General features: G+C 31.7%; 1 protein-coding gene across 2 annotated transcripts in view; it reads left to right on the top strand.

The window, feature by feature from the left end:
- The window catches only part of LOC118199900 (diacylglycerol lipase-alpha-like), a 62,816-nt gene that overhangs the window by 30,653 nt on the left and 12,805 nt on the right, over nt 1-19,358 (top strand). For both annotated transcript variants that reach the window (XM_035371767.2, XM_035371766.2), the window contains 4 exons: nt 1,017-1,168; nt 12,668-12,758; nt 16,779-16,899; nt 17,154-17,292. In XM_035371767.2, coding sequence (XP_035227658.1) covers nt 1,017-1,168; nt 12,668-12,758; nt 16,779-16,899; nt 17,154-17,292 — 503 coding nt within the window. The remainder of the gene's footprint in view (nt 1-1,016; nt 1,169-12,667; nt 12,759-16,778; nt 16,900-17,153; nt 17,293-19,358) is intronic.

The following is a 19,358-nucleotide window of genomic DNA, read 5'->3' as shown; positions in this document are numbered from 1 at the left end:
TGCGCATGCACACATGCATATTCGCAGCCGTAAAGGTCTACGCGCACACGTAAATGCCTATGCGCATGCGTCAACGCGATGCATGCACAGAAAGTTTGTAGCTTTGAGGTCCGGATTATAGATCATTCTGGATTATGGGTGTCCGAATTAACGACTTTTGACTGTATTGTTACAGATTTTGTATTTAAATAGCTAATGTTAGTAGTAATTTTATTTTTAATTATTAATATTTTTTAGATAATTTTAGCTTAGCTTATACCATCCGTTATACATTAAACGCGCATGCGTAAATGTTTTATGCGCATGCGCACGTGCATATTCACAGCCGTAAAGGTCTTACGCACACACGTAAATGCCCATGCGTGTGCTCGAGCATTTAGAAAGCTTATATAAGCAGCATGAAAACCTCTCAATTCCTTATTTAGTTAGTTGTTGTTTTAAGACTTTGTTTAATAAACTGCTCTTGTTGACTGTAGTGAATTCATGGATTAGCTTTCTTTAGTTGTTTTGAATTAAGTTCTGTTGAACCTTTGAGTAGTTAAAAGATAACTACTGTGAGACATTGTAATACTGTAGGAATATCTGAGGGAAATTTAAGCATTTTGTTTTATTTGTTGTGATAATAATAAATTTTTGTTCATTTTTCATCCAACTTGTGCATTCAATTCGTAACAAACCCGTACACACACAACAATATATATCTAAACACTGTTAAAGTTTTCTTCTTTAAATCTTGATTTTTTTATAAATGATTAAACTCTGATAGTACACTGTTTATATACAAGAGGGTATTGCAATGAATATTAAGTATAACTGCAAACCCTCTGACCTTATTAATCTTTTCATGGAGTTTCATGTTCAGCTCTCCATCTGTGCATTGTCATTACAATATGCTGTCAGTTTTATGTTTTTAAAAGAGAAAAGTATTTTTCACTATTTATTAATAAACATCTTTTTAAAGATAAGCAGATTACAACTTATGTGTTTTTTCATTTTGTTTCCATCCACCTTTTCAGATCACAACCATTGGCATTTGGATTTATATATTGATATTTGCAACTTGTGTGTTTATTTGCTACAGTTCTCTGGGTTCATCAAAATACTGGAAATCAGAATCTGATCTGAATGCAAATTTTTTCCAGAAAGCAGAACGTGTTTGGAAACTTCGGTAATTTAATTTTATTATTTTCAGATTTTATATGCTCTGTTTAAAATGTTTAATTTATTTCATGAAAAATGTTTTTTCACAGTTACTGGTTTCAGAGAGGATCAGAAGTTTATGAAAATTTGTAATGCAATATAAAACATTTAACATGGAGAAAAGGACATCTTTTCTCTGTGTTTAATTTCAAAGTTTGGCTTTTAAACATTTAACATTAATGTTAAAATTTAGCATCAGATGTTGATATTTTACATCTGAATGTTATTATTTAATATTTAGATATTTTACATCTGCATGTTATTATTTAATATTTAGATATTTTACATCTGAATGATATTATTTAATATTTAGATATTTTAATCTGAATGTTATTATTTAATATTTAAATGTTAAATGTTTGGCCTGAAATTTTCTTAGTAGTTTTTCTTATTCTTTCTTGTGAAACTAAATGCTCACAGAATACTTGTTAATATTACGTGAAATAAAATTTAATAAGAAAATCTTTTATGTTATTGTTTCTTCCAAGTTTCAATTGGTTCATAAACTAGTAAAATAAGTTTATGGGCAGTGTGAGCTTATAATTTTTTAAACATAAGTTTAATGATAATTTGAAAAATCGAAAAAAAAAATCAGTCAGATTAATCTTTTGAATAAGACAGCTTTTTGTATCTGCTTATGAAAAGCTGTATTCAAACATTCTTATTAGCTAGATTTGTGTAATTGCTTGCTTTAATTTTAGTTTTCATAACATACCATTCATTAGGATGTTATTTAGATAATTAAATGAATGTTAGGATGCTATTTAGATTATTAATGAAAATAAAATATTTTAGAGAAAATTTAATATATACAGAATGACAGCAAATTTCTTGACTGGATATAACTAGTCATGCCACACACAGGGTTTTTAAAGTAGGGACTTGTTTGTCTTTGTTATTTAGATGTTAAAAAGATACCCTTCTTCTAGTATTTGTACTTGGATACAAAACGTATTGTTTAACATTCAAAAAGATAAAAACTGATCTTTGTAGTAATCTAGAAAGGAATGAAACAGAGAAGTGTAGAAAACTGAAATCAAACTACAGAATCTAATGTAAGTTCAGAAAGTACAACATGCACTATATCAGAAGGATTTTTTTACATGCATTGTATCTTTCAGATTTACTGTATTCCAAAGTAAGTCATATCTGTTGGAAAATGAATTCCAGAAAATAAGTGAGTAAATTAATTATAATGCTGTAAACAGAAAGTAGGTTACATGCATTTAAATATTTGTTATGCATTTTAGGTATTTTCTGAAAGGAGGAAAAGTCACTAATTTTCATTGACATTACAATTAAAGCTTCTGACTGAAGCTTCAGTATGGAGAATATTTATAATTTAAGTCTTCACTAACCTGAAAGTTGAAATCGCCGTTCTCAGAATGGATTTCCACCTTTTCTTGCGTGCTTTCAAAAATCTTTTTTTCTGCCCCATAAGCTTCTTGGAACTCATTTTCTCATCAGATAAGGAAAACAGTACAATCCGTTTTGAGCACCATAAAAAAATTGCAGGGAAAATGTATGCGCAAAAGTGCCAAATCTAGCAAACGCGCCCATTTAACAGCGCGCCAAATCTAGCGTACGCGCTGATTTCAGATTGCGTAAGTTTATATAGTTCTACATTTCTTAAGTTGCCATTAAAATACTAGTTTAATTTTTAAACCTTTTTTTTTTTTTTTTTTTTTTTTGATATCCTATGGAATTGCCCATGATGAAAAGTCTGCAATAAAATTTGGAGTAAAGCGCAGAATTCCCCACCACTGCTTGACGCATTTTTAAGAATTGTACATATTCGGTATCCATGTACACATTGACCTATTTTCACTTAAAAACAATTTCTCAGAATTGCACAAAAATGGCACTGTGCACACCCTTGACTTTATTTATGTACACGTTGGCCTATTTTCATTTAAAAAGTAAAAGAAAATAGACAAAAATCCAATTGTTTTTACCCTTGTAAATCAGTGGGTGATTCTGCACGTTACCGAGAATTTTTTCAAAGAAAAGTCATCATTCATTATAGAAAATTACGTTTGAACAAACAACGAGATGAAATTATGCTTTAGTGATAACTTGGTAGCGAAATAGCGATGCAGGCATCCATTCAGTCATGTTTAGCCTTTTTTATATAAATTATAATCATAAATAAAGTATTACAGTCAAAAGTCATTAATCCGGACTCGTCGGGACTTCGGTAATTCCGGACTATCGATTTTTCCAGATTATAGATCATCAGTTTAAATCTGGTAAGATGGCATGCAGGAATTATAAAATTTAAAATATTAAACCGTAATTTATGAAATAAAGAACAATTATGATCTAAAGGGTATCAAAATTTACAAAAAAAAAAAGCTTAATATTTATTTGTTTACTTTATTAAACGTTTCTTTCAATGTAAGTTGTTTAAGTTGCTTCGTTTTATGTGATAATACTTTCTCTTTACTTTATCAGAAGCGAATTATAATGACGAGGAATTTCATTTAAATCATATCAAAGACGGAGTACATCGAGATGAAATACAGTCAAAAGTCATTAATCCGGACTCGTCGGGACTTCGGCGATTCCGGATTATAGATCATCGATTTAAATCTGGTAAGATCGCATGCAGAAATTATAAAATTAAAAATATGAAACCGTAATTTATGAAATAAAGAACAATTATGATTTAAAGGGTATCAAAATTTAAAAAAAAAAAAAAAAAAAAAAAGCTTAATATTTATTTGTTTACTTTATTAAACATTTCTTTCAATGTAAGTTGTTTAAGTTGCTTCGTTTTTCTATGTGATAATACATTCTCTTTAATTCTATAAATAGACATAATTTCTTGTTCAGTTACAAAGTTCCGCTGTTCAAGTCTTATAATTGCTGTGTCGACGAAAATACCGACTAATTTGTCAATAGAAATTTTTTCGTTTCCAATAACCTCTGTTACTTTCTTTGCTATCGGAAGCGAATTATAATGACGAGGAATTTGATTTAAATCATAACAAAGACGGAGTACATCGAGATGAAACACTACATTTAGTAAGGAATTATAAGCCAAATAAAATAAAAACATATGCTCTAAAAATGAGGATAGTGCTGACAGATCAACTTCCAATTCATTGCGCGCTGTCGCGTTAAAGATAAACAAAGTTTAGATAAACAAACGTTAAATTTTAGATAAACAAAGGACATGCCTTTATCCATTTTTTGCAGCAGTTCCACTTTTTGTTTAATGGACTTCGAAACATACTTTCACTTTGTAGATCCTTTACATATTAGTAAATATATATCAGAAATTCTATTTGACATAATCGAAAGTTCAAGCTTGCTTTTATAAAATTGCTCTAATAGTCTGCAAAAAATAATAAGCCGAATCCAATTCGAAGATTAAGGAACAACGCAATCTGCAAGATTAACTGAATTAGATATTTAGCTTAGCTTATACCATCCGTTATACATTAAACGCGCATTCGTAAACATATTTTGCGCAGGCGCACACTCATATTCGCAGCAGTAAAGGTCTTACGCGCATGCGTCAACCCGACTCATGCGCAGAAAGTTTGTAGCTTTGAGGTCCGGATTATAGGTCATTCCGAATTATGGTTGTCCAAATTAACGACTACATTTAGTACTAATAACTGTACTACATTTAGTAAGGAATTATAAGCCAAATAAAATAAAAACATCTGCACTGAAGATAAGGATAGTGCTGACAGATTACCTTTCAATTCATTGCGCGCCATGGCGTTTTCCCCCTAGAGCTGCAGAGCAGCGTGAAATTGATAAACAGATTTCGGAATGGTTTGAGAAACGAAGGATATGCCTTTATCCAATTTTTGCAGCAATTCCACTTTTGTTTAATGGACTTCTAAACATACTTTCACTTTGTAGATCCTTTACATATTAGTAAATATATATCGGAAATTCTATTTGACGTAATCGAAAGTTCAAGCTTACTTTTATAAAATTGCTCTAACAGTCTGCAAAAAATAATAAGCCGGATCCAATTCAAAGATTAAGGAACAACACAATCTGCAACATTAACTGAATTAGATAATTTTAGCTTATACCGTCCATTATACATTAAACGTGCAAGCGTGAATGTATTATGCGCACACGCATATTCACAGCCGTAAAAGTCGCAGAAAGTTTGTAGCTTTGAGGTCCGGATTATAGATCATTCCGGATTATGGGTGTCCGAATTAACGACTTTTGACTGTATATGAAATTAACCTTTCATCTAAATTAAAACATCGGTCTTAGATAGTTATTTACTATTCTATCTAAGATTACTTCCTTTCTTGCATTAGGGTTGCCTAAATTTATTTTGGCAGCACTGGCATCAACAATAGTTTGGTGATTTTTTACGGCCCTCAAAACCGAATAGTACCAAGAAAACGTATGAGGTTGTAGGGAGCACTAGTTCTGATTTATTTCAATATGCAAAAAATAAATAAACAAACAATTAAGGAAATAAGAGATACTTTGTCTTATTGCAAAACATTTTTGAAAGTGCATGAAAGCATCAACAGATTGAGACTAGAGTTCTAAGAAATGAGCTAAAAGAGAAAGTGTGGTTTGCAGTCTCAAGAGGAAAGTCACTCAAAATATTTGAATCCTGATAACTGAAGCTTTGAGAGAGAATAAGATTAAATGCATGGATATTTTAAGTAAGCTTAATGTTCCTGTAGTTTATATTTTTAAATTTGTCACTTAGTAAATATCTCTTCTTTTTGTCTCAATGGCTTTATATATATACATATATACATTAGTGTGCAAAACTTAAGGCCTTCAGACCACTAGCCAATTTTTCCCCCCTTTCTTTGCAGAGTCTAAGCATTAAAAAGAAGCAATTGTCAAAGTTATTTTTCTCCAAATCAACTGAGATTCTTGAATTTCACTTTCAAACCTCTGCTGGCTAGGGAATCTCAATGGGGCCTCTCAAAGCAATACATTGACTGCAGTTGTTGAGCCACAACCACACTTTCAGCCCTCGAGTGGTTGGGAAAGTTAGCATTTTTCAGTTTTAAACAATAAATAAAACCCCATCACATATTTATTTGGAGTGGCCTGTTGCTCATATTGGTGTTCTTTTTTGGGCATAGGAATAGGAAAGTGAGAATAAGATTCTAAAGAACCTAAGTACAGTTAAAATAGCAAATTGTGCTCTTCCCTTGACTTTCTTATTTGAAGCAACAGATTATTTTGTTCTGTCTATTATTAATCTTGTCAAAATTGCAATTTTAGTCAGAGCTGTGGCTATAAAATTTTTCATCTGAAGCAAAGATATAACTATGTTCCTGTATACGCAATTAAATGAATGGTATCTCTACAGTTTTATATTCAGCAAAGTGAACTTTGCTAAATCTTACTAGCTCTTGTTATAATTGTAATGTATTTTATGTATTCAGAAAATTAATATGTACGATAATGTGTATTTTTTTAAAAAATATAAAATGTATTGCATTAATATTCAAGCTTAACTGACAATATTTTTTTCAAACTCTATGGAGTTCTTTTATCTCTTGATTTTTAACATGCTGATTTATTAACTTTTCTTTTTAACTTCTTGTCGTGTTTTGTTGATATATTGATCTTTAAAGCTGACTTTTCACATCACTCAAGAATATTTTCTCTAGTTTACTATAAAGAAAAAAATAATCCTTCTATTATGTATTCAGAAAAATATATGCTATATAATAATGTGCATGAAATGTAACTATGTGTGAAAACTATAAATGTAAGTGCGATTAATGATTTTTAAATGAAAATATAAAAATTATTATTTTGATAAACAGCTAGTAACACTGAAGTAGTGCATTAATATTCAAGCTTAATTGATATGCTTTTTCAAAATCTATGTGATTATTTAATTCATGTTCTAGAGAGCAAATAGTGATATTTGAAAACTTTTTAGGCCAAAAGAATATTTTTTATCTTTTTAATTATTATCAAGTTTTCTGAAGTTTCTTTAACCCTAACAATACTACTTATCAACATTAAAAGTATTTTGAACACAGATTCCAAATTCAGATATAATTACACTAAACTGTATTCCCGAATTTTCTATAAAAGATCTGATTTTAATTTAGCGACTAGAATTACTGAAATAGTGTCATTTCTAAAACTACAGATTTCTGACAAAATATTTAAAGCATTTACATCATTAAATCTTCAAATGGAAAAAAGGGGCTGGTTAGAAGTTGGTCCTTTTTAAAATACATCTCTCTCTTTAAGAAGCTAGTCCTTATGTGCTTTGCCAAACTCAACCTAATTTACCTTTAAAATACGTATATCTACCAACATGAATTTTTCACAGGGAATGGAAATTGGAAGCTCTCTCATACAAGTATAATGTTTGGTATCTCTATTTTATTTGTGAGATTAAAATATATATGATTTCTTTCATTTCTACACTGAGAAATATTTTAAAATTAGTTCTTTTAGCTGTTAATTTGTAACAGGCTGATTTATTAACGTTTCTTTTTGACTTCACATTTTGTTGATATATTCATATTTAAAGGTATATTTTCAAATCTCAAGAATATTTTCTTGAGATTCAATATATATATATATATATATATATATATATATTCTTAAGATATTTATAAGAATTATATATATTCAATATATAACTCTTATAAATATCTCAAGAATATTTTCTCTCATATCTCTCTAAAGAAAAAGGTAATCCTTCTAGTATGTCTGTTCAGTTCAGTATTGCAAACGTACAAGAGTTATTTGCCTAAGGGGACGAAGGCTTTTTAAGGGAAACAGGTTCATATTAACGTTTCATATAATGAATGTAATGAAAATACTAATGCAGCCAAACCCCATTGTAATGATTTATCATTCGATGTCTCAGATAAGGTTGAACGTGATAAAAATTAATGAGTCAGAAATTTTACAAAATATGTGATAAAGACTTTTTCCCTGTTTTAAATATTAAAAATCTTTTATAATTAATGAAGTTTTTATTTTAATGGTTGATTTGATTTGGTTAATTGAGCACACAAGATGCAAAAGTGCTGAAGAATATACTACCTTCTTTATTGTTCTTAATTTGTTATGTTAAAATAGAACTTCTAGATGCATTTCAAAATTGAAAGTTAACTATCATTAGTTATTTTTAAATGTATTTCTGAAATTTTAAATGTATTTCTGAATTTGGCACTCCTCATAACATTTCACCCTTGTCTCTTTTGTTGTTATTTTAGTAAAAGATAAATCTCCATTTTACTCTTTCCTCAAAATTTTAAATCTGTCAACCAGTCAGTGAATGTCAGAATTTTGCACACACTGAAATGCAGATAAAGTAGGTTTTTAGACACCAATGCAGAATTAAGACCATCTAAGAAATGTAAAAATTTTTTTAATACAAAATCTGATGTGTTGGGTCATTGCAATATCATAAAAGAATGTGGCTGCAGATTTTTTTTTTTTTTTTTTTTTTTTTTTTTTTTTTTTTAATGCTTGCATAATTTATAGCCAGCTACTAAATTAATATTGATGCTGAGAGTCACGAATTCAAAGTTTTGGGATGCCATAAGAAAAAGTGAAATATATATATATAATTTTTACATTCATGTTAATAGGATGAAAGCATCTTCTTACCTCTCTGCGTATCATCTGGCACCAATAATCATTTGTCAGACTGAAATGACTCTCATCAGTAAAGAGGACGTGTTCTCTACATCATTTTAAACAGTGCTACTATTGGTCTGCTGTCAGTGTTATGCAGCATTCAAGATGGTGGGCAAATAGGCCACCTTATAAGGTCATCTGACCACACTTGTTTTTTTTTTTTTTTTTTTTTTTTTTACACACTTGTTATCTGGTTTCCATTCTTAACTGCTGAGCAGCATTACTGGCTGCCTGATTTTGATCTCTTTTCACTTGCAGGGTGATATGTTGGTCAACAGTCATTGTTATTTTCCATGGCTGACCACCATCAACCATTCTGACAGCTGTACCTGACATTTGAAAGGCTTTCCAAGCTCGTAAAATGACACTTTTATCAGTCCCAAACTCTTGGGCAACAGACTTCAAACTATGCCCTTCCCCAAGCTTGCCAATCAATCTACTCGATGTAAAGGTGTCCTGATGCTTTCTTATAATACACATACAATCTCATTTCACTTTAAAAACATGCTTGGAAATGCAACCTTCCTTTCTTCTTTTTAAGTTGGCTTGCCCTATGCATGCTGACTGCTTGCATTTTGTGTGCCCTGACTTACTCTCTGATGTCATGGTGCTGATATTTGCATATGCATCGCTTTCCTGCTGAGTTGTCTTTTCATTGTACTGTTCTTAACCGCTTCCCTTACAAATTTTTTTGAAAAAAATTGCAAAAAATCATCAAATTTCTTTTATTTTATTATTAAAAACAACAAAATGAAACAAATCAAAATATGTAGATTTTAAGTTGAATTTTTAATTTTTTGAACGAGTAAAAGCATTTATTTTTAATATTAGATTACTATCCCGAGTTATCTCGGGCAAATGAAAAAAAATTAAATACAGTCAAAAGTCGTTAATCCGGACTCGTCGAGACTTCGGCGATTCCGGATTATAGATCATCAGTTTAAATCGCGTAAGATGGCATGCAGAAATTCTAAAATTAAAAATATGAAACCATAATTTATGAAATAAAGAACAATTATGATCTAAAGGGTATCAAAATTTACAAAAAAAAGCTTAATATTTATTTGTTTGCTTTATTAAACATTTCTTTCAATGTCAGTTGTTTAAGTTGCTTCGTTTTATGTGATAATACTTTCTCTTTAATTCTATAAACAGACATAATTTTTTGTTCACTTACAAAGTTCCGCTGTTCAAGTCCCGTTAATTGCTGTGCCGAGAATACCGACTAACTTGTCAATCGAAATTTTTTCGTTTTCACTAACCTCTCTGTCACATTCTTCATGTCTTTATCCATTTTTTTCAGCAATTCCACTTTTTGTTTGATGGACATTGAAACATACTTTCGTTTTGTACGATCCTTTGGGAGCTCCAGAATCAAAAATTCTATTTGACATAATCGAAAGTTCAAGTTTACTTTTATAGTATTGCTCTTACAGTCTGCAAAAAATAATAAGCCGGATCCAATTCGAAAATTAAGGAACAACGCAATCATCAACATTAACTGAAATAGATAATTAGATAATTTTAGCTTACACCATCCGTTATACATAAAATGCGCACGCGAAAACGTATTCTGCGCTTGCGCACACGCAAATGCGCAGTCGTAAGAGGTCTTACACGCACGCGTAAACACCTATGAGCATGTGTCAACGTGCCGCATGCGCAGAAAGTTTTTAGCTTTGAGTTCCGGATTATAGATCATTCCGAATTATGGGTGTCCGAATTAACGACTTTTGACTGTATTAATCTTTGTATGATAGTTTTTGAAAAAAGGGACAACACAGAGTGATACCTGACATTCTACACTGGTATCTGGTCTCTTTTCTTACTGGCTTACCGCTGGAATCTCTTTCACAAGAGCACAGAGTACTCTGTCTCGTTGGATTTGAATTCCCCCCCCTCCAACCTTTTCATAATCACTATCTGAAAAATCATCATTTTCGCTATCTTCCATCATCGCCATTATTTTATTTTTTTCCAACGTGTGCATCCTTCTTTATACATTACTAATCCACAAGCCAATGTATACTATACAATAGGAAAACACGCGACCAGTCCCTCCAAAAGAGCCGCGCAACCAACAAAATTTGGAAAACTGCCAATCAAAGCTGAATATTTCATTTCATTTCCTCCAGACCGAGTAAAACCGTGATAAAAGAAATCGCACTAACAAATTCTGCTTCGCCCGAGTTTTCTCGGGATAATAATTAACTGCAATATATACGAACTTGAGACAACTCGGGATAATCAGGCAAGCGGTTAAAAAGCTCTTTTCAAGTTTCATGGTTAGGTGTTGAAAAATCGATGTGCTGCTTAGGTTTCAGACACTAGTTTATGTACAACATATTATTTTTTATCACAAATTTTTGCTATGATTTTATTAAATATTATTTTAATTACTTTTTTAAAATTTATCTATTCTATTATGTAAATTTTATTCTATAAATAAGCACAAATCTTTAATCTTCATGTGATGATTTCTATTATAGGAATTTCTTTTTAGGTATTTAGCTAGCTATATATAAACATAAATTATAAAATAAAAATATTTTAACTCAGCATAAAAAATGCAACATCAGATTTTTCTATAAGTTGTGAAACTACATTGACTTTAAAAATTCCCTGTTTCAATGTTTTCAGACACAGAAACTTAGTAAAAGAAAAGATGAACTTTTTAATATGTTGAATTTTATCTAACTAGACATATTTTTGATGTACTCCAAGAAGCAAGTGATTTCTTTTTTCCATTCTTTTACTACATATATTTTACTTTTTAAGGAAATATATTCCTCTTTTATTAAGATTTTCATTTGGTTTCCAGAATTGGTTAATACTTAATTTTTTGTAAATATTTTAATTTTTACTACTCTAAACCCTTTAATAGTCTGAACTTGCTTAAGGTGAACACTCAGTTAACGTGAACAAAATTTTGGTCTCAGTAATCATTTAGAAAGTTCTATCAGTTAAGATGAATTTTGGTTGCCACAAATTGCTTTTTGTAGTCCGTTGTGTCATAATTATTTTTCATTTAGTATGAACTTTCAAAATTTTTCATATTTTTTCCATGTAGTTTCTCTGCTAGGGCTACATTCAGAAATATTCCATTTCATTTAATTGAAATCCTCATAGAATACACTGTATTCTTGAGTAACATTGTTCAATAGTCGCTACAAATCTTTGCAAAATCTACTTTGAGTTTTGAGGAACTTTTTAGTGCAGATGACGATGCTACCATGTGTACTCCTGTGGGGTCTGGTTTACAAGCGGTTTTGTTTGAGAAGCAAGAAGTGTCATCTGAACAAAAGGACAATATCATGCCACCCACCCACTAGGAAGTGTTATGCTCCTTGGACACTTTAGAACATTTTGCCACAGTGTTCAAATTGGCCACCAGTTTATGGAAGTCAAGAGTACATTTGGCAGGCAGGTTACCAGGCATTTTCATTCCTGTCTGCAGCAGTGCAATATACAGGAATATTTAAGTTCATCAGAAATGATCTGTGATAAGTTTCATCAGAAAATGATCTGTGATTATCTTTTTTAAAGTTACAGTACAGTAATTAATGTTTCATTCGGTAGTGTTTTCTGAGACAACATACATAATATATTGTAATGCATATATTCCTATGTGCTGTAAATGGTTAATGTGTAGGGGAAAAAACTGTTTCAAAAATAAAATTTGAGTCTCCTGTTAACACAAACTGTTGATTTTTGCTCCATTGGGATTTGTGTTAATGGGAGTTTACTGCATAAGCATGAGCAAATGTTATTTTTTCCGTTCTTAGTTGTTTAATGTTTTAATATTTATTAATTTTTGAATGCATTCTGATTTCAGATTAAAATATTTTTGCTGTTGTGCAGATGTGCCTGAAAGAGAGGATTCTATATTTGCAGATGTATCAAGGTTTCTTTCTTCTTTTCTTATTGTAAGTGTTTTGTTCATTATTTATCTACTTATTTAATGGTACTTATTTATCTACTTATTTAATGGTACTTATTTATCTACTTATTTAATGGCACATAATAAAAAAAAAATATATAAATAAACGTTGGTTTTAATTTTCTGTTTATTGAAATAAATTAATGTGAATTACATGAAATCTAACATTTGAATAGTGCATAGCAATATTTACATACTGCACTTCCTCGCATACTTCCCCCCTCTTGTATTTTTCCCTGCACATTTTTCGTATAAGGTTCTGAAATTTTTATAAGTATTCACATAATTTTCTCCTTCCTTCAAGGCATTCTGAAAGTAAGCTTTCTTTAAGTTTTAAAATGGAATCATCCACATAGTGATTGTTTTCATTTTACTAGTTGATTTGTTTGTGGATTCGGGGTGTATGGACTGTGATTAATGAAGCAATAATAGTGAAGAATTTGTAGAAAGCTGAGATATCTAATCCTTGTAATGGTTTTAAAGATCAGTGCATGGGAGAAGAAAAACTGAATGGTGATGAGGTTTACGATTTTTAAACTGTAACAGATGGCAAAGGCAGCAGTTCTAGCTTGAATGATTTGAGGTTAATGAGTAGTAGTAAGCAAAAATAAGAGCAGATGATATTCAAGATATAGAAAGTAACAATGAAGATGTCTTATTAAATATTGCTAAGGTTAATATTACTATGCAATTTTATTGGAATATAGGTTCGTTTTAAACAAATAATATCGTGACAATTGCTGGTAGTTTATTCATGAATATGTTTCAGTTGTTATATTCTTACTGTAATTGCATCATTTGAAATTAAATTATTCACGCGAGTTTTCCCTCGTGGTTTCCTTACGATTAAATGTAGTTCTACTTCACCAGTTTTTAGGAACAGCATTCTGGGGGGGCTAGTCCAAGGGTCTCCCACCCCTGCCACCTGCCACCAAATGAGAGGACTTTTGGCTCACTATATATTTAGAGTGCCCACATGTTGTAAAGACACTATACATTTACAGACATCCATCATGCCTTCTTTAGGATTTGAATCCAGGCCCTTTGGCACCACAGTAGGCTCCCCTAACCACTATGTTGTCTGGGTGGCCGAATACACATGTAAATATGGTATTTTAAATGCATTTTACACATATGTTTATAAATAAAATATGATTTGCATTCAGAATGAAGGCAATTTTATTCTCTAAAATTCAGTTAACTTTAGTTTATTGTTACGTTAGTCCATTATTTAACACTAGTTTATTGACATTTGTGATGAATCTTACATTTTTTTTTCCCTCTTTTTTAGTAATTTGTATTTTGCTTTTTCCTTTGCGTTAACTAGCATCAAAGATGTTATTAGTCTTTGTTTTCTTTGTTTTTTGTTTGTATTACTTTTCAAATAAATGAATATTGCCACCAAATATTACCACCGTGTATTCTTTTCGAAGAAATAAAATAACAAATATAAAGAAATGTGCAGCAGCACAAATAGAAGGGTGTTGCTTCATAATGTTATCTCCATGTATTTTTTTTTTTTTTAAGTAATATATCTAATGTAAAAAGAGTATGGCAACACTTAACATTCTGTCAAATAGCTACACAGTGTTTTTAAATATTTTGAGATTTTGCAAAAGCCACTAAATCATTACAGTGGTTAAACCTCTAGCAGCTACTTTATGCAAATCAGTTAAAACATTTATGCATGCCTTTGTGGAATTTAATACTGCAACAAAAGATTTGCTTGCAATAAAAAAATTTAAATATACTGGGTGGCCATAAGTAACTGACAGTGCTCACAGTGTTCTGTAGCGTGATCTGTTTGCGAGAATGACGCCACATTCTGTAGGAAGATTAAACAAGACGGGGGACGAAGGATTCCGCGAAAAAACAAATTAGTTCCAAAAGTTACCGCTAGGCACTGTGTAATAAAAAATAGAGTGTTAACAAATGCAAATTAATACGGAATAAAATTACCTTTTATTATGCACATTTTCTGATTTAGTTCAAGTGCAATATGGCAACACTTTTAAAAAAGCGTAAAATCTACATAAACACCAATAAAGTCTCGTGATCTGCAATATCGCATACGCTGAGCAGAAGTTTTTTATTTAAATTTCACGTTACATCCATTCGCACAGTGCCAGCTGCTTGGGTTTTAAAAGGCAATATGTTATGTTTCGAATGAATCAGATTGAATGTTTATCTGCAATGTCTCCTTCTTTAGTCGAGCGTGCGTTACTGGTCAAATTCTTTTACCTCAACCAGTGCAACGCGTCAGCTGCTCTTTGTGCTTTTAGAACACACAAAAAAATGCGTAAAGGTAACGGTCCTGTGTCGGTTAATGGGCTAAAAGCAATGGTTGCGACATTTGAGAAAACAGGTTCTCTGAAGGTTCAGTCAGGCAGAGGACGAAAACCTGTATTACAGGATACAATCAAAGCAGTTGCCACGGCGATTGTCGACAGAGAACCAGACAATATTGCTGCCACCTCTAGTGCGCGTGGAGTAGCTCGGAATATGGGTATGCTTTACAGTACGGTATGGAAAATCTTACAAAAGATAATCAACTTCTATCCGTACAAGATCAGTCGTGTACAGGAGTTACTGTACCCGACCATGATAAGCGATTGACTTTTGCTCTCACTTTTCTTGCCAGAAGGGAGGTGGATGATGCTTGGCCGTGGAAAATCTTATGGGGAGACGAGACCTGAATGGAACTGTGAATACCCAGAACTGCCGAATTTGGGATGACAAATCACCACATGCAGTCACAGCAATTCCCTTACATTCACCAAAGGTAACTGTTTGGTGTGGGTTCACAGCAGAATTTATCGTACGTCCATTCTTCTATGAGAACATTACCCCGACAGGACCGGAAACCTGTTCTGTTACCGGAGAGAAATATCGCCACATGTTGAACAGCTTTGTCATTCCGGCACTTCAGCAAAGACAATGCCTGGGGAAAATCATTTTCTTGCAAGATGGAGCCCCTCCACACATTGCCGTACGGGTGCAACAGATGCTACGACAGAAATTCACAACAGAAAGAGTCATTAGCCACTACTTTCCAACTACATGGCCACCTCGGTCACCTGATCTTAACCCATGTGACTTCTGGCTATGGGGTTACCTTAAGTCCAAGGTCTATCAAGGAGTGCTCCAGGACCTGGCTACGTTGAAGGATGACATATCACGGACTGTACGGGAGATTCCTACAGACATGTTACTTTCTGCTGTTGTGCATACTGTGCACAGAATGCAATATGTGGTCCACAACAACGGCAGCCACATTGAACCTCATTTGAATGCAAAATAAAAGGTAATTTCCATATTGATTTGCATTTGTTAACACTCTATTTTCTATTACACAGCGCCAAATATTCCCCTAGCAGTGACTTTTGGAACTAATTTTTTTTTTCGCGGAATCTTTCGTCCCCCGTCTTGTTTAATCTTCCTACAAAATGTGGCGTCATTCTCGCAAATAGATCGCGCTACAGAACACTGTCAGTTTAATTATTTCCACCCAGTACATAAAGCTGCATGCTTAATACAGAGTTTAATATAATATTGAATGCTGGTGAATGTTTTGAGCTGCATGAGTGTTTTCATTATTTAGCAGTTTTATTATATGAAATTATTATCCATAAATTTTAAGAAGTGAGCCAAATGTGCGTATAAATATACTTATAGCTACTTTTAACTCTAATAATACTGTGAGCGTTTTTCTAATAAATCATTAGTTTATTAATTTACCATTAAAAATATATAGTTTAATGTGACGCATCACTTGTCTAGTAAACTGCTTTGTGCTTTAATTAGTATATGAAAGTAATCTGTTAGCATGGAATGCAGCATATTGTTCTAATGAATTAAATTTTTAATTTAATTACTGGCTTTAAAAATATCTGTAATGTTACTTATTTTTCTTAGTTAATTTTTAATTCATTCACTATCTATTCATTATTTTGAAATTGATAAATAATATTAATTATTCTAAATTTTAAAAAATTCATGTTTGCAGGATATCGATTTAGCACCTACTGATATTTTAGCTGGCTTGATAACCCTCGATTTGAAGCATGCCATAGAAAGACGAAGACAAAATATTAGTGGGATTTCTTTGCATAAAAATGAATTAATTGGTAAATGAATTTAAAGCTCTTGTCATTATTATTATTATTATTATTTTGTCTCTATGAATATACTGGTGCACATTGATTGTTGGTAAATGTTTAATTCTGACATTCATGTTTTAAAAAAATCACGAATTTTATAGCTTTAGCTGTGCTGCTTTACTAATGTTCAGTATCTGCTTGTGTTGTTAACAGAAAAAAAAATTTTTTTTCAAGTGAGTTATGAGATTTGTTTCAGAAACTTACAGATTTGCTTGTTTCAGCAAATAGAACTGCCCCTGAGTGGATGACTCCTGAGAATGCTTTATACTTTCTAAGACTAGCGAAAAGCACCTATGGGTGGCTAGCATTCTTTGATGCTTTCCGTCCGTGGAATATTTGTACTCTTTCATCTCCTTCAAAGTAAGTAGAATTTTTCAGGTCGGAAATTCTGCACATTTGTTCTGTAATGTTTATTTGGTACTATCACATTATCAGCCGAGAACTTCTGCAAAGTTGCCAATCATTGGTTATTAATTTTTCACCAACCTAACATGTGAAAAAAACAGTAGCCCTTTTTAAAAATGGGAGTACACTGAAAAATTACATGAAACAGCAACAAATTATCAAAATTAAAAGTGCAAGAAACATCTATAATGAAACCCTGAAAATTACATGAATAACATCTATAGTGAAACACTGAAAATTACATAAAACAAGAACAAATTAACTAAATTAAAATTACAACAAACATGCATATAAAGCAGCTAATTTTCATTTTTCCTGGTCTTCTGCTCATGTGCATAACACTATGATTTAACTTGAGAAAACTTCAGAAAATTGTAAAATTCTTGGCATTGCAGAACAACTTGGTGCTGCTGTCCATTACACTTCAACCTGTTTTAACTAAAAAAACAAATCACAGAATTACATTTATTTGGGGAAAACTATTACCACAATCACTTAAGAATATAAATTATTTTTGAGCTGCAGGAGTTCTGTAATAGTGTAATATCAGACAAAAGTAAAAGCTAACCAAATCCATAATTTTATATGCATTTTATTACTTTAACAATAATAATTCCATTTGTACAGCCAGTGGATACTGTTCAGCTATCTGCTTTATAATCTGTTAAAAAATTCCATTTGCTCGTTTTCATCAAATGAATTTTCCAAGGTAACTCGGACAGTTCTATCATTTGTAAAATACTACTTCATGGGATATGCATTTCTACTGCTAGGCGAAACCTCCACAGATTAATCATAAGCAAAAACCGCAAACATAACCCTTAATATCCAAAACCACATGCATTTAGTGAGTTGTCAGATAAAATATATTTGCCTAAAAGTCTGGATTGTCTACTTCAACACAGCACTTTGCCCAATTACAGTTGAATGGATAATGTAATAGTATTGTTTATCTTAACTGTGTTTAATATGAATATGGGTAATCATACTTTCATAACTCATGATTCAAATATTTATAATTGTTAGTATTTTTAACTGTGTGATACCAAATTTATTTTTTTTATTAATAACTCTAGAGCTCTGTATAATTTTTCTGTTGTAACAATCATATAACTTTTTGAATTTTTAGTTTTTATTTATTGACTAATAAGACACCTAGAATGAAAGTGAAGGCTTTGATTTTTATAATATTTTTGTGTCAGTGTTTTTACTTTGATTATTCTGTGTCTGCCAGCATTTTTACATTTATTTATTTAATTCAGAAGTCAAACAACAAAAATCAGCGTTATATTTACCAAATTTTCACAGGACTAGTTTCGATGGTTTTACCGAACCACCATCTTCAGCTGCAAAACCGCAAATGAACCAGATAGGAAATAATGATTAGATAAGATAAGAAAGCCTGGACAAGAATAAGCAAGTGGCGCCATCTGTTGGTGAAACCAGAACTAAAACATAATTTCTTTAAAGGCCGAAGGCAAATTTGGATTGGAATTAGGATCGTTAACTAGAACAGAAAGATTTTTATGAATGTGAAATGCCTCTAGAAAATCCAGTTCTCCAATGGAAGATGTTTTTTGAATAATTTTGGCAGCAGAAAAACTGAAAGTGTGGTTTTCGGACCAACAATGTTGAGCAACAGAAGACTTCTGTGTTTCCTTTTTTCTAACATATGCCTCATGTTCCTTGACGCGAAATTTTAAGGCTCTCTTAGTTTGGCCAATGTAAATTAAACCACACTGGCAAGGAATCCTATAAATACCCCAGGAATTCATATCCGGAATGGGGTCCTTGAGTATGGAACTCGGAATTTTATTGATGGGAGAATAAACAACCCAAAAGTTAAATTTCTGCAAAATATGTGCAACTTTATAGCTAATTGATGGAAAGAAGGGAATGACAACAGAATTTGAATAATCTCCTAAAACAAGAGTGGGCCTTTTAGTGTGTTGAGATGAGAATTTTTTAACTGCTTGATTAATAATGTTGGGTGGAAAGCCCCTGTCAATAGCTATTGCTTT

The sequence above is a fragment of the Stegodyphus dumicola genome, chromosome 2 (genome assembly GCF_044657685.1).
Source record: "Stegodyphus dumicola isolate Sdum_Otavi_A_Nest chromosome 2, ASM4465768v1".
Lineage (NCBI taxonomy): Eukaryota > Metazoa > Arthropoda > Arachnida > Araneae > Eresidae > Stegodyphus > Stegodyphus dumicola.
The sequence above is the reverse complement of the archived record's forward strand: the minus strand, read 5'-3'. Positions and strand labels throughout refer to the sequence as shown.